Source organism: Delphinus delphis, chromosome 1 (genome assembly GCF_949987515.2).
Source record: "Delphinus delphis chromosome 1, mDelDel1.2, whole genome shotgun sequence".
NCBI lineage: Eukaryota > Metazoa > Chordata > Mammalia > Artiodactyla > Delphinidae > Delphinus > Delphinus delphis.
The window spans coordinates 47625015-47647618 of NC_082683.1; the positions used below are offsets into that span (position 1 = coordinate 47625015).

The 22604-nt window shown below is 44.1% G+C and overlaps 1 protein-coding gene across 1 annotated transcript in view; it reads left to right on the forward strand.

Moving 5' to 3' along the window:
* C8A (complement C8 alpha chain) overlaps window positions 1–22604 on the forward strand; it is a 72213-nt gene that overhangs the window by 22993 nt on the left and 26616 nt on the right. Inside the window, exons 2-7 of the mRNA XM_060022772.1 lie at window positions 2819–2921; window positions 8312–8456; window positions 9441–9588; window positions 14935–15124; window positions 17537–17737; window positions 19767–20007. Coding sequence (XP_059878755.1) covers window positions 2819–2921; window positions 8312–8456; window positions 9441–9588; window positions 14935–15124; window positions 17537–17737; window positions 19767–20007 — 1028 coding nt within the window. The remainder of the gene's footprint in view (window positions 1–2818; window positions 2922–8311; window positions 8457–9440; window positions 9589–14934; window positions 15125–17536; window positions 17738–19766; window positions 20008–22604) is intronic.

Sequence of the window (22604 nt, forward strand, 5' to 3'; positions counted from 1 at the left end):
CGCTGCTCCTGAGGCTGCTGGGAGAGATTTCCCTTTCTCTTCTTTGTTCTCACAGTTCCCAGGGGCTCAGCTTTGGATTTGGCCCCGCCTGTGCCTGCAGGTTGCCGGAGAGCCGCTGATTCGGAGGCTCTGGCTCACTCAGGCCGGGGGGGGGGGGGGGGGGGGGGGGGGCGGTAGGGAGGGTCACGGAGTGTGGGGCGGGCCTGCGGCGGCAGAGGCCGGCGTGACGTTGCAGCCTGAGGCGCGCCGTGCGTTCTCCCGGGGGAGTTGTCCCTGGATCCCGGGACCCTGGCAGTGGCGGGCTGCACAGGCTCTCCGGAAGGGCGTGTGGCTAGTGACCTGTGTTCGCACACAGGCCTCCTGGCGGCGGCAGCAGCGGCCTTAGCGTCCCATGTCCGTCTCTGGGCTCCGCACTCTTAGCCGCGGCTCGCGCCCGTCCCTGGAGCTCTCTCAAGCAGCGTTCTTAATCCCCTCTCCTCGTGCACCAGGAAACAAAGAGGGACGTAAAAGTCTCTTGCCTCTTCGGCAGGTCCAGACCCCTCCCCGGACTCTCTCCCAGCCAGCCGCGGCGCACCAACGCCCTGCAGGCTGTGTTCACGCCGCCAACCTCAGTCCTCTCCCGGCGCTCCGACAAAAGCCGGAGCCTCAGCTCCCAGTCCCGCCCGCCCCGGCGGGCGAGCAGACAAGCCTCTCGGCTGGTGAGTGCCGGTCGGCCTGATCCTCTGCGCTGGAATCTGTCCGCTTTGCCCTCCGCACCCGTGTTGCTGTGCTCTCCTCCGCGGCTCCCAAGCTCCCCCACTCCGCCTCCCGAAGTCTCCACCCGCGAAGGGGCTTCCCAGTGTGTGGACACTTTTCCTCCTTCACAGCTCTGTCCCGCTGGTGCAGGACCCGTCCCTATCCTTTTGTCTCTGTTTAGTTTTTTCTTTTGCCCTAACCAGGTACGTGGGGGGTTCCTTGCCTTTTGGGAGGTCTGAGGTCTTCTGCCAGCGTTCAGTAGGTGCTCCGTAGGAGTTGTTCCACGCGTAGATGTATTTCTGGTGTCGGAAATGGATTTTTAAATAAACATATATGGTAACATGTAATGGTTTTGTTGTAATTTTAAATGGATAAATAAATATTTTGAAATTTCTCAGTTTTGATGTTTGGATTCTGTGACTGTCGATCGACCCAGTCCCGTTAAACAAAAGCTCTTCAGAGTCCTCAATAGTTTGTTAGAGTATAAAATGTTCCTGGGACCAAAGTCTGAGAACCAGTGATAAAGGTGAACATCACTTTCCTGATGATCCTAGAGCTTCCTGTTTGGGGTTTCAGCATAGGGGGCATCATTCATCGCGTGCAGCAGTTCACAGCATAATTAGCATGCGTTCTGAAGTACTACAGCATCATCCCTGCATACAGTAGAGGCACAATAGATTTTTATTCTTCATTTCTTTTCTTTTTTTTTTTTTTTTTGCGGTACGCGGGCCCCTCACTGTTGTGGCCTCTCCCATTGCGGAGCACAGGCTCTGGACGCGCAGGCTCAGCGGCCATGGCTCATGGGCCCAGCCGGATCTTCCCGGACCGGGGCACGAACCCGTGTCCCCTGCATCGGCAGGCGGACTCTCAACCACTGAGCCACCAGGGAAGCCCTATTCTTCATTTCTTAAAACTGGAAATGATCGGAGGGAAAACGTGCACAACTCTTTTGCTGTTGTTGCTTACATTTTACATCTCAAAATTGATGCAGGGAAAGGAAAAGAGTTCTGAAGATGGAAACTGGTGATGGTTGCACAACAATATGAATGTACTTAATGCCACTGAACCGTAAGCCTCAAAATGGTTACGGTAAAATGTAAATTTTATGTTACATGTATTTTACCGCAATAAAATATTGGGGAAGAAAAGAGCATTAGGCCATCTAACTTTTGTTTTAAAAACAGCACATGCAATTCTTAAGAAGGAAGATAGAATCATTCTAGTATTAGAAGTACCCTTACAGCCCAGTGTTCCAAGTAAAAATAACTGCATTTATGGACGTTCCTCTCCTTTCCCTGCTCCATCCCCACTCCCACTTCCAGATAACTTTAAGGCTAAGGGAATATATATTGTGATATTGCTTCATGTTCTACAGCTACAGGTACCAAGATGCCCAAATCAAGGGGTAACCTTTATAAATTAAAAAATTAAGCATCCATAAAAAAAAGAAAATCCTTCCATCTGTGACAACGTTAATGAACCTGGAGGACATTATGCTAAGTGAAATAAGCCCGACAGGAAAAGACAATACTGCATGATCTCACTTATATGTGGAATCTAAAAAAGTCTAACTCATAAAGCCAGATAGTAGAATAGTGGTTACAAGGGGCTTGCGGGGTCAGGAACATGGGGAGAGGCTGGTCATAGGATATAAACTTTCTGTCATAAGCTGAAAAAGTTCTGGGGTTCTGATGCACAGCACAGTGACTACAGTTAGTAATAGTGTATTGTACACTTGGAATTTGCTAGGAGAGTAGATCTGAAGTGTTTTTACCACACACACAAAAAAAAAAAAGAAAGAAAAAAAAGGCAACTATGGGAGGTGATGGATGTGTTTCCCTTGGTTGTGATAATCATGTCACAAAGTATATGTATGTCAAACCATCACGTTGGTCATCCTAAATATACCATACGATTGTTGTCAATTATGCCTCAATAGAGCTGGAGAAAAATTCAGCACCTGTTTTCATATTATTAAGATACTGTCATGTTAAAAGACATTTTTGAATGTATAATTACAAAAATTAAAATGATCATGATAAAAAATTTAAAAATTGAAGCAAGGGGTCTCTTCTCTCTTTAGGAGAGTCAGTCGGGCTGTTCAGAGTTCTACTCCCACAGCTGTTTCCTGCCAGCTGGGCAACTGGGGAGAGTGGACAGATTGCTTTCCATGCCAGGAGAAAAAGGTGAGACATTTATGACCAATTTTGGAGCATTTAACATTTAAATTGTGTACTAGGCATTCAAATGGAGATAAACAGTCACGTCTATAAATCTAGAGGCCTGGGGAGAAAAGGGTATTCAGAAGCCATATGCATGTGGCTGGTGGAACTTATTTCTGCCTCTTCTGATTTTGTTTGTAAGGCATTTGGATGAGGTTGCAAAAGATGTGTATGTTACGGCTTAGATGCAGAAAAGTGGCACTCCGGACATGGGCACACTGATCCCCACTGGCCACTCTGGGTCCTGGCCTATGTATTACCTTCCAATGAGGGTCATCTGGAGGGACCAATGGCTTAGGAACAAAATGCCAAGCTGTCCATGACCTATGAGGAACTGAGATAAACCAAAGCGTGTCACACAGGGTGTTCCTGAGGATTTCACTTTCATGCACTGAAAAGGCTGACATGCCCAATGAACAGATGTGTATCTATCTTGCCCATCTAAGTGGTTTTAATTGGTCCAAGATGATCACTAAACTCAGTGGCATAAGGGGGATGTTGAGAGCACTTGGCTCTGTCAGGGAGGAGTATTACAATTCTGTCTTTGTTCGGAATCACTGGCTCATGGTGACAATAGAAAGAAGAGTAAATTCTATTCTGTTTTCTTAGTATTTTATCTTTTTTTTTTTTTTTTTTTTGCAGTACGCGGGCCTCTCACTGCTGTGGCCTCTCCCGTTGCGGAGCACAGGCTCTGGACGCGCAGGCTCAGCGGCCATGGCTCACGGGCCCAGCCGCTCCGCGGCATGTGGGATCTTCCCGGACCGGGGCACGAACCCGTGTCCCCTGCATCGGCAGGCAGACTCTCAACCACTGCACCACCAGGGAAGCCCTGCTTTCTTAGTATTTTAAAATCTCTGCAGATGACACATGCCTTCACTGGATGCACCCAGGGTGGGTGCAGCCCAGACGTGGTACACCACTGCCGAACCTTGTCTATTAGCCTATTGCTGTCAAGCCTGTTTTTTAGCTTCAATTCTGCAGCTTAGATTCTGGCTTGCACCTTATTTGCTGTGTTACTCTGGACATAATTTTTTACCTTCTCTGTGCCTCTGATTCCTAATCTATAAATGGGAGTAGAAACAGTACTTACACCATAGAGCTATTGAGAGCGTTAAATGAGTAATGCATGCAAAGTGCTTTTCATGGCATCTGGCACAAAGTAAGTGTTCAATAAATGTGAGCTGTTTCTATACTTCCTATCTGTGCCCTCCTCTCCAACCCCACTCCCACTGCCTTGAATCAAGCCCTGCTCTTCTCTCACTGATAGTCCTCCTGCCTCCAGACCCGCTCCTCAGTTAAATGCAAAAGTGCCCTGTGGGGCTTCCCTGGTGGTGCGGTGGTTGGGAGTCCGCCAGCCGATGCAGGGGACATGGGTTCGTGCCCCGGTCCGGGAAGATCCCACATGCCGCGGAGCGGCTGGGTACGTGAGCCATGGCCGCTGAGCCTGCGCGTCGGAGCCTGTGTTCCGCAATGGGAGAGGCCACAACAGTGAGAGGCCTGTGTACCGCAAAAAAAAAAAAGTGCCCTGTGAAGTTTTGATGACACTGGCAGAACACCATTTGGAGCTCGTTTATTCAACTTTGAAGGCTAAAATTTATGATTTTGCCTCTCCCATCTCTAGGATATGCCAAAGAATCTTAGACGTCCCAGTTTAAAAATATCTGGCCCCCAATTCTCATTCTGCTTTGACATCCTGGATTCGTTTTCTGAGCCTGCTGTAACAAATGCCAAAAACTGGTTGGCTCAGAACAACAGAAATGTATCCTCTCAGAGTTCTGCAATCAAGGTGTCAGCTCGGCCAGGCTCTCTCTGGAAGCTCTAGGGGAGAAGCCGTTCTTGGCTCCTTCCAGCTTTTGGTGGCTGCCTTGCTCCAATCTCTGCTCCTGTCTGCATCCCCCCTTCCCTTCTCTGTGTCTCGTTTATGTGTCTATGTGAAATCTCCCTCTGCTTTCCTCTTATAAGGACACTGTGATGGCATTTAGGGTCCTCCTGGATAATCCAGAGTAATTTCTCCAAATTAATGATGTCTGCAAAGATCCTTTTTCCAAATAAGATAACATTTACAACTTTCAAGAATTAGGACTTAATTTCTTTGCATGGCCTTTAGTCAACCTATTATACATTTAAACAGCATCCTAAAGCTACGTTTTTCTCTTGTGCTGCAGTTTAGATAGCAGAGAGCACAGGTGAATGACTTACAGTTTAAATCAACGTTTATTACTTTCTTAGGGACTCAAAAAGACATGTGTCTTTAAAGTAATCCTTAAAATAATTAAATTCTGTTAATATTTTAACTGAAAGGCCATCTGAGTTTCTTTCTATTAATATTTTTCTTCCTCTCAAAATCACGCAATCAATGACGTGCACTTCTGGAAAGAAACATTTTCTACTAGCTAGAAAAGAAAATTATGTCTTAATGATACCAACCACGGGTAATGGCATGGAGAGGTCCCTAGGGACGTATCCTTACCAACCTTTCTGCAATACAATGTCTTCCTTATTTGATAACAACCTAGAAAATAAGGAGCGGGTGGGAATGAACCTCATGTCTGCACCATCATTCCAAGTACAGAAACCACAGGAAGGATGATAATGACAATATATAGTCGCCATTATTAAATAATTTCTGTATACCAAGGACTGTGCTAATGCTTTAAATAAATCACCTTCTTATTTGACTTCCACAGCCAACAGTAGGTGACAGACACCACTCAATCCCCTTGCTTAGTTTGCCCAGTAAGAATGTGGCAGAGCCTCGATTTAAAACTCGGTCTGTCTGATTCCAAAATGCCCGTGAACCTGAGCTATATGCCTCTCCTGCCTCTTCCGGAGCTATATGGAGAGTAGTAAGTGATATTAGAGGTCACCTAATCCAATTCCCACTCAGTCATAATCCTTCCAGAGTAGCCCAACAGCTGGCTACGAGGATGATGACGACGTTGATAACTATTATTACTAAGCGCATACCAGAACCACGCAGAATGCTGATGTCTTTACCTGTGTTATCACTAATCTTCAGAACACTCTCATCTCTCTCATCTTACAGATGAGAAAACCGAGGGTCAGAGACGTTAAGTAATTTACCCAGTGACACATATACCGTAAGTGGCAGAACTGAAATTCTAACCCAGCTTAAAATGGGATCATTAATAGTACTTAACCCCCTAGACTTGTGAGGATTAACTGACATAAAGAATGTAAAGGGTTTGGGCCATAATAAGCACTCAATAACTGGTAGCTACCATCACCATCATCACCATGATGGTAACTTCAGGTCTTATAACTTCAGGTCTTATGAATGTTTTCAAGGTTGAGAAAGAGAATTGGCTATACATTTGTATGATGAGCTCTCTTTTATTTACTGCATTGTAGGGCAAGAGAGTGGGTAGAAAATGAAAATATCCTCCTATTCCCACACTGATCACTAATTATAATCTCTTCTCACCTAGTTTACAAATCTTTTATTGCTGTTATTAACTAAAAGTCAGGGAAGGTAAATGGGCAGGTTGGATCCTCACTTCTTTTTGCTACCTCTGCCTCTTTGCTAAGAGGCAGTTAAGTAGGCAGAAGTGGGCAGGAGGAAAGGGAGGGGAAGCTTCACACTCAGCCCTGGAAGCATCTGGAAAAGGCTGCACTGATAATGATGTGGAAACCACTTCCATTTATTGAGCACCAGTGATATGCCAGGCCCAGGGCTAGGTGTGTCCTCAGACCTTCTCTCACTTAGTTCTCACAAAACCCTTTTGAGGTAAGGTCCCATCATACCCATTTTACATACTAGACAGTGGTCGCTCAGAAAAGATAAGTGACTTGCTCATGGGCAGTTGGTCAGTGAATCCAGGATTTGGCCCTAAATTGGTCTAATCTCATGCCTGTGCTCTTTCAACTATAGGACACAGGTGAAGGAATCATAAGTAATTGTGATTAGTGAGGTCAACGAAGCCACCTCATTTTATAGATTTGGAAAGTGAGGCAGAAAGTGCCAGGCTCTGATAACTTTACCCAGCAAGTAATAAATAGATTCAGGTCAGGAACTCAATTTGCTTACTTCTCAAATCATTGCCTTCCTATTTACTTATTAACAGTTTTGAAGCTAGGGCCTATGGGCTAAGAGACGGCAGAAAATATGGTGCTGACTGACACTCCGTGTGAAGCTCTTCATACAGCATGTTTTATATTGTTATATTTTTTATCTCCTCAACCATCTCTAAGCTTCTTAAAGACAGGGATGGAACTTCAATTTCTTGGAATATCTTACTGTTCAGCTTCTTCCTGATACTCTAGTATCTAACACTGTACACCCTAGAGAAGACAGTGTCATAAAAACATTGAGCCCAAGACTGGTATGCATTTCTTATTCTTTCGCTCCTTCTTTCAGTAAGTATTTATTCATCTGCAGTCAGAGCTGGACACAGGGTCTCAGATGATGTCTTCAGAGCTCTTTTTGTCTCTCTAATTGTTGGATGGGCTCTTTCTATAATAGGCAAGATGACCACTTGATACCCACAATTCCCAGCAACTTCAGCTAAAAAGAAACTATCTTTTCCAATAGTTCTGAAAGAAACTTCCCAGAGATGACTATGATTGCCCTAAGGTTGAGTCATGAACCAATCATTGCAACTTGGCAGATGACTGGTACTCTGGTTGCCCTGCCTCGTTCACATCCACACGTCCTGTGACTGAGGGGGTGACGTCACCCCCACCTGAACCATACGAGACATGCCACAAGGAAAGAGGAAATGCCATGACCAGAAGAAATTCTTCAAAGGAAAAGTGATAAACATCTTTTTAAAGGTGACTACCATGTAACTGACCATAGATCAAGTGCCAAGTATATGAAGCCAAATAAGACGTGGCCTCCCTTTGCTGACCCTAACCTTATGTGCAAATTGTTCCTAAACTAGTGAGAAACGTAAACAAAGAAGTGGACAATCAATCACAACCTTATACGACAAGTGCTAGGAGAGAGGGTACATAGGGAACTGAGAATATATTACTTAGTTAGGGAAGTCTGTTCCCGTGGAGGTAAACCGTGAGTCTTGAAAGATGAATAGGTACTAACTGGCTTCAGAAGGGGGAGACAGAGGTTGTTTCTAGCAAGTAGGAAGACCCTAGAAATAACTAGTCCAAACCTCTCATTTGATGTTTGGAGGTCCTACTCAATATTCCAGCTGGTGACAGTGCCACCTCTGGTTGAACACCGCCATTTATGATCACTCATCCCCGCAAAAGACAGCTTTGCAGGCAGCTCTCAATCATTAGACAGTCATTCCTTATGTTAAGCTGAGACCTGCCTGCACCAATCTCAGTTGATTGATAGACAATGAATGTGTCTGGTTCCAAATCTGATTTAGTACAGATACCGGAGCCTCCTGCAGCCTAACAAGTTCGGGGGAACCATCTGCAGTGGGACTGTCTGGGACCAAGCCAGCTGTCACAGTCCCACAGCTTGTGTGAAGCAAGCACAGTGTGGACAGGATTTCCAGTGTAAGGAGACAGGTGAGTAGCATCTCAGAAGGATAACAGCTGTGCCTGTCAAACTTAATATGCAAAACAGTTCTCCAGGAGCTTGTTAGAATGCAGGCTCTTGAGCCCTTCCCCTAGAAGTTGTCGTTCTGGGGTTTGGGATGGGACCCAGGAAGCTGAATTTTAAGCCAAGTCAGCAGCCCAAGTAAATTTGAGGCAACTTTGCTGGAACACCCGTTGAGTTGGAAAAGGTACAATTCACTCATCCATCCATTCATTGAGTAAATGCTGATTGGGTACATATGATGGCCAGACAATGTGCTACCTGCTGGTGATGCAGAGGTGAAAAGTCCTTGTGCCTGATCTCAGAGTACTCCTAGTCTCTTTGGGAGACAGACCTATAAGGAATCAATGACAGTGTCCTGTGATAGCCAGTGTAATGGGTGTATGTACAGGGTCCAATGTACGGACTCTGGCAGGGGGTGCCTAAGTCTGCTTTGGGCAGTCAGGGCAGGATTCAAAATGGTACTTGAGCTGAGACTTAGAAAATGAAAAAGAGTTTGCTAGGAGACAGAATGTGCAAAAACGCAGAGATTTAGGGACTCACAACGAGCCCAGAATAAGTGCTTTGGGAAGAGAGGCAGGGGATGGGCCAGGTAGGTTACCGGGGGCCAGACAGTGACATTTGGAAGCAGAGGAATGGGGAGATCCTGAAGGATGCAGAGCAAGGGATGACATGGCCAGACTGGAATTTTAGAAAGATCCCTGGGGCTGCAATGTGGAGACTGAATTAGAAAGAGCAGGCCTGGGGCAGGGTCTGAGCTGGGGGACTACAGGTGAGAGACATGGGGGCTGGAGGGAGGGCAGAGGCAGTGAGGATGGAAGGAGGATGGAACAGGACTGGGAGGAGCGAAGGGCTATTTCAGGGGTGGAACAGACATGGTGACTATGGATGCAGGTCATGAGGGAGGGGGAGGAGTCCCGGACACTCTAGAAGCATCCACGGCCTCTCCTCAGGTCGCTGCCTGAAACGCCACCTGGTGTGTAATGGAGAAAATGACTGCCTGGATGGCTCTGATGAGGACAACTGTGAAGACATCAGGGTCTTGGAAGATGACTGCAGCCAGTATGACCCGATTCCAGGATCAGAGAGGGTGGCCTCGGGGTGAGTCGCTGCCGGCTGGCTGTCGGGAGCAGGGCACGATTTCTCTCCAATCATGAGTATTAGTTTCAGGGAAAGAAGAGGGTCTTTGGGGGGAATCTCTCTGGAGTGTATCCTGTGAGGCCGTCCTCACCATCCCTCTAAGTGGCTTGGTCCATCTGGGCTGCTCTAACAAAATACCACACACTGGGTGGCTTATCTACAACAGAAATGTATTTCTCACAGTTCTGAGGCTGGTAGTCTGAGATCAGGGTGTTAGCCTGGTCAGGTGAGGGTGTTCTTTCAGGCCGCAGACTTCTCGTTGTGCCCTCACACGGTGGAAGGGGCTAGGGAGCTCTATGGGGTCTCCTTGATAAGAGCACTGATGTCATTCACGAGGGCTCCACTCTCATGACCTAAGCACCTCCCAAAGGTCTCCCTCCAAATACCACCACATGAGGGGTTAGAGTTTCAACATATGAATTTTACAGGACATAGCTCATGTTTTCCCCTTTATGTCTCTGCCCAAGGGTCCTCCTTTCACCCTTTCCCACTCTACTGCTCATTCCTCTTGCCCCAGTTCCATTTCCAAGGCCCTTTTAAGAGGCTACACCTTCCATGAAGGCTTCCAATATCCCCAAAAGACAGCACTTCTCTGGCCCAAGTGCACTTTCCAGTAGCCCTGTTCTTACTCTGCTTTGCACAGTGGTTGCTGATATAACCAAGGCTTTAGGGTGAGATGGGGTGGGGCTTGAATCTCCACTTTGCCCTTGCTGGCTTATAACTCTCAGGCCAGTTTCTTTATCTGTTGAGATTCAATCAGCCTCAATTCTAACTTTACTTCACTGTGCACCTTATGTTCATGTTTAGTCCCTTGCACACATAATACTCTTTTCTTCTCACTTCATAAAGTTAGTTCCTTCTTTCTGAAATGTCCTTCCCTGTATTCCTAACTGGTTAACTTTTTGCCTAGTGTTGTGCCCTGAATTGTATCCCCCTAAAACTTGTATGTTGAAGCCCTAACCCCCAATATGGTCGTATTTAGAGATAGGGCCTTTACAGAGGTAATTAAGGTCAAATGAGCTCATAAGGGTGGGGCCCTAATCCAATAGGACTGGTGTCCTTGTAAGAAGAAGAAGAGACACCAGACAGCTCTCTCTCACCTCTCACCATGTGCACAGAGAAGGGGCCATGTGACACTATGGCGAGAAGGTGGCCATCTGCAACCCGGGAAGAGAGGCCTCACCAAAACCAACCCTGATGGCACCTTTCTCTTAGACTTCTAGCCTCCAGGACTGAGAGAACATAAATGTCTATTCTTCGAGTCATCCAGACTTGGGTATTGTATTGGGTATGGTACTTTGCTATGACAGCCCAGCTAAGACACCGAGGCATCACTTCCTCTAGCTGGTCTTTTTTGACACCCCCTCCCCTCCTCTCAACACTGTCTAGGCTGGCTTAGTCCCCTCCTACTGTTCCCAGCGTCCCTGTGTGTCCTACTCTCCCAGGATTTATCCAACAGGGCAGAGACATCTGTTCCCCCGGCTAAGGGGTCCTCATCATTTTCTGCTTCTCCAGCATCCAGCACAGGGCCACACTCATAGTGACACATGGTATTGTTAGTTCCCTGACACTTTGCTTTGGGCCTTGTCCCCTGACTTGAGTATAAACTCTTTGAGGGCCGAGGGTGCTCTGATTCATCTTTTTCATCTCCTCAGCCCTTATGTCAGAGCTTTCCCCATAACAGCCTCTCACTGAGTATTGATTGCAGTGAAACAAATCAATATGACCAACTGGACCTTTACAGATGAGGAAACAGAGAGAGACAGTACTCATCACCCAGTGACCCAGCCACATGGCAGCCCACTCTGGGTCAGGTGTGGGTGCTGTAAAATGCAGCTCTCATTCATTGAGGTTTAATTACGTTCAGATCACAGCCCACAAGGCCTAAAGTATTTACTATCTGGCCCTTTGTAAAAAATAAAATAAGATTTTAAATTAAAAAAAATAAAATAAGATTTCCTACAAGGTAGGACAGAATCCTGTAAATGCATGTAGACACACACGTATGAAAAGATGATCAAATTCCTGTTTCTTTTAGACCAATAATATTAGTTTTCTTGGACTGCCATAACAAAGTGCCACAAACTAAGTGGCTTAATCAATAGAAATTTATTTTCTCAGGAGGCTAGAAGTCTCAGAATCAGGTCTCAGCAGGATTGCTTTTTCTGAGGCCTCTCTCCTTGGCTTGTGAATGGCCGTCTTCTCCCTTTGTCGTCACATGGCCTTCCCGCTGTACATGGCTGTGTCCTAACTTCCTCTTCTTAGAAGGATACAAGTCCTACTGGATTAGGGCCCTCCCTAATAACTCCATTTTAACTTAATTACCTCTTTAAGCATCCTATCACCAAAACACAGTCAAATTCTGAGGTTTTGGGAGTTAGGACTTCAACATACAAATATTGGGAGAACATATTTCAGCCTCTAACACCAATAAAAGGGGATTCTTGTTGATTTTGAAAGTGACTGTGGGATAAACAGACTACAAGCATGAAATATTGAGGTTTTGACTTGAAAAACAATTCCCTCATAATTGACAAAAATATCACAGACCATGACCCTGCTCTCATATGATTCAATCAGGAGATTTCAAAGGTACTTGCTGATCCGTGTGCTTTGCCACACCTAACACTGAAACCAGTAGAATGGGCCCAGCTCCACTCCCAGCAGCTGACATTATGGTGGTTTCTTCATTCATCTCAAGATCTCAGAGGCCTTTCCTGATATCTTATTTTTTCTAATTTAGGCATTTCCCAGTTTTTAATTTTTATTTATTGTTACAGAAGTAATGCCTATTTGAGGTAAAAACTGAAATTCTTCCTTCACTATCCCTCACCTGCTCCCACCCACTCACCCTCTCTCTCCTCCCTCCCTAGAGCTGACCCCTGTTACATGATTTCGCAATCATGTAAAAATGCATTGACAACATACACTGTATGGAAGGTATGCCTATCAGGTGTATTGTGCATTACAGACATAAGTGTATTTTACATAAATGTGATCAGACTACATATTGTCCATAACTTGCTTTTTTCACTTAATAATATATTTTGAAGATTTTCCTCCCATATCTTCTATTGTCTTTTTCTAGGCAGCATAGTGTTCCTTAACAGGGGTCAGCAGACTATGGCCTGAACACTAAATTCAGCCTGCTGTCTATTTTTAAATAAAGTTTTATTGAAACACAGGCTTCTGCCCTACAGTGGAAGAGTTCAGTAGTTGCAACAGAAACCTACGTAGCCTACAAGGCCTAAAGTATTTACTATCTGGCCCTTTGTAAAAAATAAAATAAGATTTCCCAATTCTCCTATAGTATAACTATATAATTTATTTAACTACCTCCTATTGAAAGATAGATTGTTTTCCATTTTTCTCTTATAGACAGTGCTGCAATGAACGTTCTTACATACATAATTTTATACCCATGTGTGAATATTTCTAAATTCCGAAAAGTAGAATGTCTTTCTGTATTTTCACTGGGGCTTCTGCAATCACATTTTTAAAATATACATAGGATTTACTTACGGTTAGAGGTTACATTACAATCTTAGGGCTTATTGTTCTTTAGAGTTTTTCTTTGGCCCATTAGAGGGCCTGTATTTATCAGCTACAGGCAGAAACATGTTCCACAGGGGGAAAGATAGAAACTGCAGGGTAAAGACTAAGAACCCAGATTGTAGTGCCCAAAAAAATCTAGGAAAAAAATCCAGCTATGACTATAGGCAAGGTACTTAATTTTTCTGAGCTTCAATTTTTGCATTTGCAAAATTGTCATGAGGTGGAAAGTTAATGTATGCTAAATGTCTGGTATAGTGTGTATTCAATTCATCATAGCTATTATTACATCACTTCCACTAATGTGAAGAAAGAGATGGGGAAAGGAAGAGAAGAAGGAAGTGAACTTACATTGAATTTCTACTATATGCCAGGTGCTCTACAATTATCCATTTATTCCTTTGAAGTAGGTTTTATTCACAGTTTTTCCCCTGCTCATCTGCCTTTGTGCCCTTTCACAGAGGACATAAATGAACATGACAAATGCCATGCCAGAGGCGATCACTGAATGCCATGGGAACACAGAGGAAGGACAATCATCTGTCCAGGATAATCAAAGAAGGCAATACAGAGGACGCAACATTTGAGTTGGGTCTTAAAGGCTGAGTAGGAGTTTGAGAGGCAAAGACAAGCAATCATTTTATTATCCACAACATATGAGGCTTAGATTGTTAGGTCTTATAACTCTTAGCCAACTTTCAATGATTTGTTCGGTTAACTTTCTCTTTGTATGAGATTAAAGCAGATTTTCACCTGTTTCACATGATTTTTACCTAAATATGGTTAAGCCATCCATGACCTAAAACAGAGAACTTGGGCAGATAGATTTGAAATAGCCCAGAGAGGAAAGTATGGGAAATATTTCTGGAAAGGTATTGGGCTAGGGGAAAAGAAGTATTACTATCAACTGTACTTCTGTTTTATTCTGATACTCTCATTTAGACTTCACAAAACCCAGGAGAGGTAGTTTTACTATGTCTGTGTTTCAAATGAGGAAAATGAGCTTCAGGAAGTTTCTAGAATGTGTCCAAAGTCACACAGCTAGTAAATGACAGAGCCGGAAATTAAGCAGGCGTCTCCCTGACCTCCACACTGTGCCTCCTCCACGCCAAGGCCTTTCTGAGGATTAGATCCTCAGCTTACCACTATGAACTACACCCAATATTTCAAACCTATTTTTTAGCAGCAAAACCTTTTCTGAAATCATACTAACAAAAACAACAGCGACATTTATTTAACACTTCATATATGCTAAGTACTGTTACTTGTTTTAACTCATTGTTTAACTCTGTGAGGGCAGTAGTATTAGCTGCTTTTTACAAATGATTAAACTGAGGCACAGAGAGGTTAAATGATCTGCCCAAGGTCACACAGCTAGATGTGGCAGAGATAGGAAACGGGTCCAGACTGTCTGGTTCCTGTGCTTGGACTCTTGATAATCATGCATATTCTTCTTCAATTTACTCAACAAATATTTAGAGGTGCCTCCCATGTGGGAGCACTGTTATAGATGCTGAACGGAGTTGTCTGGCTGATCTGGTCTAAGGGAACCTGGGGGCCCAGGCCCAGTCCACTCAGTCTCCCATTGTTGCCCAAAGTGGCCCTTAAGGTACTTCAAGGAAATCTGGGGTTCCACAGAACACAGTTTGAGAAATGCTGCTCAGCCCACCAGCTACTCATGGTCCAGAGGATATTTTGTGCTATCTCTGCTCTTCCAATGCTCTCTCCCAGAAGCTGCTTGCCTTTTCAATTTAGGTATAATGTCCTGACCCAGAAAGAAACTCAGAGCGTATACGATGTCAGGTATTATGGGGGCCAGTGTGAGACCGTATACAACGGGGAATGGAGAGAGCTTCGGTACGACCCCACCTGTGAGCGTCTCTACTATGGAGATGATGAGAAGTACTTCCGGAAACCCTACAATTTCCTGAAGTACCACTTTGAGGTAAGTCTGAACAGGGGTGCTCACAGGCCACTGGGTGGGTGCAGGGAGGGGAAGCTGTTGGTGGAGATAGCTGCCTTGCTTTGGAAGACCTTATTTCCTGTGGGGTTTGCTGGTGGCTGAAGGTCCCACTGCACTTGCCCTCACGCATGCTTAGTGCTGAAGAGGCAACGGCAGGGCCAGTGAGCCGCATACTGTAAATGGGACCAGCCCCTGCTAGATCTCGGCTCCAGTCCTAAGTCAATAAAATAGATTCGGGGCCTGATTTTCTAGGCTGCTTGTCAGAAGACCTATTTCCAGGTTTTGACTCTATTAGAATAGATGTATATCAGACCTTGAGCAGCTCACTGCCCCTCCACGGGCCCAGGTTATTAAGATGTAAAGTGGGGGCAGGAGAGGAGGTGGCTGGGGGTTCTGAGAACTGTGCTCCTGCTTCATCGGGAGCTGGTCCTCACTGGTGACCTTCATCTCTTGACTTTCTGTCCATGATTTTGTTGGAAGAAAGGGTTCCGCTATTGCAAAGTGCTTGCAAACTGTTGATGATCCCTAAGAGTCTCTCTCTTTAAAATTCTGCAGTCTCCTGGTCACCCTGTAGCTCACAACAAGCTCCAGAGCCTGGCCATTCCTTTCTTCACCCCTCACCCTCTGGGTAAGCCGTCTACACAGCAAACCTCACTGGAGGCTTACCATGTGTCAGCTCTTCTATTTTCACACAAATTCTCCCACCGAACCCTCATCACAAGACGATGCATCAGATATTATTATTGGCCCATTTTAGATATTAAAAACCCCAGAGACTTAGAGGGATAAAGCGCCAGGCTCAGTAGGTAAGCCCAGACAAGATTTAAATCCAGATCTATCTGAACTAAGCCTGGCTATACATCTTTTAGAAGGGAGGCTAGATTATGCAAATTCTATCTATGAGTCATCCACATTCTATCTATAGAGAGAGATGATAGGATGCCAGTACTCTGAACAGTTATCTAGTCACATCCTCCCTCCCCCAAGTTTCTCAAGAGAAAAATATTGACAGAGGATAAGGCCAGGCTTATTGAGTCTGTTTTTAAGAAACTGGCTCTCACTATTCACAAGAGCCAAGACATGGAAGCAACCTAAAGGTCCATCATAAAGAAGATGTGTTGAATATATACAAAGGAATGTTGCTCAGCCATAAAAAAGAATGAAATGTCATTTGTAGCAACATGGATGGACCTGGAGATTATCGCACAAGTGAAGTAAGCCAGACAGAGAAAGACAAATACTATATGATATCACTTATATGTGGAACCTAAAAAAATAATACCAATCAACGTATTTACAAAACAGAAACAGACTCATAGACATAGAAAACAAACTTAGGGCTACCAAAGGGGAAAGGGGGTGGGAGGGATAAATCAGGAGTATGGGATTAACAGATACACACTACTATATATAAAATAAACAAGAATTTACTGTATAGCACAGGCAACTATATTCAATACTTTGTAATAACCTATAATAGAAAAGAATCTGAAGCTGTATACCTGAAACTAACACAATATTGTAAGTCAACTACAGTTTAAAAAAAAGAAATTGGGTCTCCCCACCCCACTTCCACCTCTGCCATCAGGCTCCGTCTACGAGCTGGAAGGCATAGACGGTGTCATTTTTCTAAATTGGAGGACAGTCTAGGGCCTACGTGTCAGGCAAGAGAGACTAGGTTATGCTGTGGCAAAAAGGATTCTGAAATCTCAGTGCTTTAAAGCATCAATGCCCTCCTTATTCTACTCATCCTTCCTAAGGTGGAAAAGAAACTCTCATCATCACAGACTCTCAGGACCCAAACTGATGGAGCCTCCAACTCAACACATGCTCTCGTGATTACAGAGCAAACCCCTCATAGGCTCCTATCCCTCATTTCCTTGGCTCACGAGACCACGCCTCAGGTCAAGCTAGCAGAGAAATGCAATCCTGGAATGAAATAATCAAACACTTGTGGGTGGTCCCTAAGCATACCTCTGCTTAGAACTATCTCCACCTGCATGCCTTTGCCCCTTTCCTCCCAGGTCCACGCCTAGACATGGCTTTCTGTATCTCTCCACTGCAGAGCCAAGCAACCATCTGTTCAAGAAGGATAAGCCCGCTGGAAAGAAAGGCATGCTCAGAACAATATAGCATTTTATCAGAATCGTGTGTGTGTGTGTGTGTGTGTGTGTGTGTGTGTGTGTGTTTAAATAAATATTTTAGCAGTACCACTAAATACTAAGCACTGCTGAATTTTCTGTATTTTCGTATCAATTTGGAATAGCCTTTTAAAAGAGTTATTTATAATAATCTGAAACTTCGGATATTTTACAAAGCAAAGATTTAAATATTAAGTATGAACTGGAATATAATGCTAGTGCACAAGGCTAACATCTATGTGATGCTTTTCAGGCCCTGGCAGATACTACAGTCTCCTCAGAGTCCTACGATGATGCAAATCACCTTTATGCTAAAGTGGAAAATGACAAGTTTGTGTCGGCTGGAGTGACCATTGGTGTGGGCCCTGTACGCAGCCCATTTACTGTGACTGCAGGTGTATCTGGGTCACGAGGCAGTTCGGTCTTGAATATGTTAAGCAAGTATAATCAGAAGGTATTAAAACATAATGCCCGTGTCACACAGTATTCCATAATCTATGCTGATCACGTATTACCTTAACTGCATTGAAAAGTACACTAGTAATTGAACCTTCATTTGCTTGTGTAATTGGACATGTCTGATCAGTAGTAATCATGTTTGTTTTTCTTCTTACGCTTTCCCACGCAGAATCATCACAAAGGGAATAAAATTGCACCATAAGACTAGTACTCTTATCACTTTGCCCATCCTTTTTCATGGTTACCTGGAGCACAGAGGGAAATACTTAGAAGGGTAATGTCTTAAAGAGAAACAGCCAAGCCCTCTAAACCAGACTTGGAAGAATTCTAAAGCAAGCCCGGCTTTTCCAAGTAGATGGGAGGGCTGGCCTGCTTAATGAATCTTTCATTTCTTCATCAAACATTTACCATTAACTGCCTATTATCCGGAGAGGTCAGACAGTGCACCCTTGAGGAGGAAGTTAGGAAGTCTGTCTAAACTGAGATCTAAAGACTAGTTCCAGTTGTCCAGATGAAAGGGGGCAGAAGTTAACAGAAGGCTGCTCTAGGTCTGGGAAACAGCACGTGCAAAGGCCTGGAGACGAGAGACTGCCTCACACAAATGTGGGATTGAAAGGACTTCCGCTGGCTGAAGCGCAGGTGGGAAGGGAAAGGAGGGAGTGATGAGGATGGAGAGGTAATCAGGAGCTGGAGAAATATTCACTGAATTGATCAGAAATTTACCAAAAGCCTCAAGACACTGATACCAGAACTGGGGATTTAGTTAGGGCTCAAAACATTATTTTGGATGATGAAAATACAGTTATAAAAATTAACTTCCTCAACAAATATAAATGACAGGGCTTCCCTGGTGGCGCAGTGGTTGGGAGCCCGCCTGCCAATGCAGGGGTCACGGGTTCGAGCCCCGGTCCGGGAAGATCCCACATGCCGCAGGGCAACTAAGCCCGGGCGCCACAACTATTGAGCCTGTGCTCTAGAGCGTGTGAGCCACAACAACTGAGCCTGTGTGCCACAACTACTGAAGCCCGCATGCCTAGAGCCCGTGCTCCACAACAAGAGAACCCACCTCAATGAGAAGCCCCGCACCTCAAAGAAGAGTAATCCCTGCTCACTGTAACTAGAGAAAGCCCATGCACAGCAACAAAGACCCAATGCAACCAAAAATAAATAATAAATTAAAAAAAATTATATATATAAATTACATTCTGGAGCTTTGCCATGAATAAGCTACTGATCTGAAGGGAAAGTACTGTTCTGAGATCTGACTGTCACAGATTCATGTGGACTTTTCTAAAAGCAGGTGGCTTCTTCCAACTTTCACTATCACTTTGGATCAAGGTTTACATTCCCTGCAAGTAAGGCTCGTACATGACCCCCTTCCTCTTAAACCAATCCAACCTCACCCTGTCCAGTGGATCCTGCTTTTCTTGATTACCGAACAGTACAAGACTACCACTAGAATGTAATCTCCATGAGGGCAGGGGCCTATCTCATTCAAGATCATGTCCTGTGCACCTAGCATAATGCATGTGACCGTAGGCACTGAAAGGTATTTGTTTAATAAATTAAGTGATATTGGCATTTCCTCATGTCATCAAAATATTCCTAAGCCTAATTTTTAATGGATACCTAACACTTGTGTAGCAGGTTGCATAATGCAGTGCTTTAATTAGAGCAGGGAGAAATGTGGAGGTGAGAATGGACTGGGGGCCGGACAGAGGAGAGGAGCACAGTGAAACACATTGTAGTCACCAACCCAGTGAAAGCTGATGAGAACTTGACCTGGACAGGGCAGTGGGAACAGAGATGCAGACGCGGGAGAAGAAGCCAGGCTGGTGTCTAATATGTGTTTGCAAAATGTAATAATACTCTGTTATATGTATTTATGTTCATACAGTTACATGTGAATATATTCATATTTCCCACAGGTACTAAATACTGCCCTTTTGCATGATCTCATGTAGTAAAATGTATACTCTCTTTGTTCTCTTCCTTCATTCAATGGCGGTTGTTGTTACTGGCAGAAATATACCTTCATGAGAATTTTCACAAAGGTGCAGACTGCTCATTTTAAGATGAGGAGGGAGAATATCATGTTGGATGAAGTTATGCTGCAGTCATTACTGGAACTTCCAGAGCAGTACCATTACGGCATGTACGCCAAGTTCATCGATGACTACGGCACCCATTACATAACGTCTGGAACGATGGGTGGCATTTATGAATATATCCTGGTGCTTAACAAAGAAAGAATGGAAACAGTTGGTAAGTAGAGCGGGTGCTTGATGCACGCAGCGTTCGATGCGTACGCCAGACATGGTTTGCAATTTTCTAGGCACTGACTGTCAGCCACGCATGAACTCATTTAGCCTCCATGACAACTCTATAAGGTAGCATTAGTATTATTATTTACAGGGACTTGAGGTTCAAAAGGGTGAAATGACTTGCTAGTAAGCACTACAAACAGAATTTGAACTCAGACTTGTCTGGTTCTCCAGAACCACGTGTTTTCTATTGCACCATAGTTACCTCTTCAATAATAAAGGATCTCTGGGGTTTTGCTATTTAAAATGTTAAAACATTTTAAATACAGATTCTTGGTTAATGGAACTGCCATCCAATCAGTCAGTGATGACAGAAACTTGGAGTCATCCCAGATCCCTTCTTCCCTTTCACCCCTGTAGATCTCTAAGACCCTTCAGTTCTCTCTCCTGAGCAGCTCTTGTCAACATCCCTTCTTCTGCATCCCCTCCTACAATGGTAGGCTGGGTTCCCATCTTTCACTTACTACTGCATCATCTCCTAAATAGTCTCTAAGGGAAGATTCACCCCTTCCAATCCATTCTCAACAACTGCCACTAGAAGGATCCTCTGCTTCACAGATCTTATGACATCACCTCCTTGCTTAATATCCTGACTGGCTAAACTAAAGTCTAAACTCCTTAACACTGACATCAACAATCTTCATGGTCTCACTCCAAACTGCTAGAACAGTGGTTCTCAACACGTGGACTCCAACACACAGTATTAGTGTCACCTGGGAACGTGTTAGAAATGCAAATTCTCAGGCTCCCATCCCAAATCTGCTAAATCAGAAACTCTGGGAGTGGGCCCAGCAGTGTGTTTTGACAAGCCCTCCAGGTGATTCTGATGCTTAATACAGTTTGAGAACCACAGATCCAGACAACGACTGAGTAGAAGGGTGAGAGGTGTATCCATATTTCAAAGCCAAGTTCAACTTCCAAGTTTCAAGAAGTCTCCCTGACTCCACCAGCCCAGGCTGGCCACTTCCTTCCTTCAACACATTCATATCAATTCCACACTGCTTAGTCTTTAAAAACAATTTTCCAAATGTTAATATTTCTCTCCTAATCTAGATAGCAAGATCCTTGAAAGCAAGCATCATGTCTGACAATTTTCCACCTCTTTAGCACTCAATGCAGGGTAAGCGGGCAAAACAAGACATGGAGTTTGAAAGCGGGCATTAACTTAGATTCCTGGCTAGGGTCATTCATTAACTCATCCATCTATTCATGTATCCATTCTTTTATAATTCAAATATCTATTGGGTATCTATTATGTGTTTGTGCTAGGGATACAAAGGTGAGCAAATCTAAATACGGTCCTTAACATCTTGTAGCACAATACAAACTGCAGATTGAAACCCAACAGTAGGTCTTTTTTTTTTTGAGTGGGAGAACTTTACGGGGTTTTTTTCTTGAATTTTATTTTATTTATTTATTTATTATATAGCAGGTTCTTATTAGTTATCTATTTCATACATATTGTGTATATATGTCAGTCCCAATCTCCCAATTCATCCCAGCACCACATCCACACCCCCTGCTTTCCCCCCTTGGTGTCCATACATTTGTTCTCTACATCTGTGTCTCTCCAATAGTAGGTCTTGATATCAATGTATGGAACACAAACATTTTGAACAACACAGAACAGAATAAAAAATATCATAGTGGGTTGTAGGTAGTGAAGATAAATTATTGCTTCAAGAAAATGTTGCCAGTTAAAGACATGTACACATGGACAGAGTCATGATACAAAATAAATAGTTCAGGAGAGATCAGTGTAAAAAGAGTTTGAAAAAGTTAATTCAAGTGGATCTTTTTAGAGTCACTCAAAAACATGAGGAAGGAAAAAGAGCTAACGTTTGCTGAGTACTTACTAAGTTCCAGGACTGTTGTATACATTCTCATTTAATTTTCTTGACAACATTTGGAGGTTAGTGTAATTCTAGTTTTAGCCCCAGAAATGCTGAGGCTCCTTAGGGAAGTTAATTACTTGGCCCAGGGCTGCAGGAAGCTGGCGTCAGAGCCCTGGACATGGGGTCTTTCCACCACATGGCTGTGGTAGACCCTTTCATTTAGGCTCCGTCTTTGGTGGTGGATTACTAATTAATTGCCTGGGGTATCTCGAGCCCCTCCTCTTTAAAATCTGTGAGGCAGAAATGGGCTTCCAATGTGGTTAATATTCAAAAGGAGCCCACTAACGAATTGTCCCAGGGATAATTACCTCAGCTCTGTTTATAGAAAACCATATGTTGATAATAGCACAATTTGCTATTTGGGAAGAGCTGATTTTCTATAAATCCGGAAGGTTAGTGTTGCTTTTCTATAAATATGGAAATGTGCTAATCATCACCTCATCTGCTGGAGACTGCTAATAAATCAGAATGTCATTTACATATTAACCTACAAAGAACAAAAACATCTACCTTCTTTCCCTTTGACAAATAATAGAATCATGCACACCCTTCTCTCTATGTTTGATGTTTGTCTAATTTTCTCTTTGTCGCTTTTTCATCCTCTCTCTCACTCCCTTTCCCCTCTCCCTCTCTCTCTCCTCTT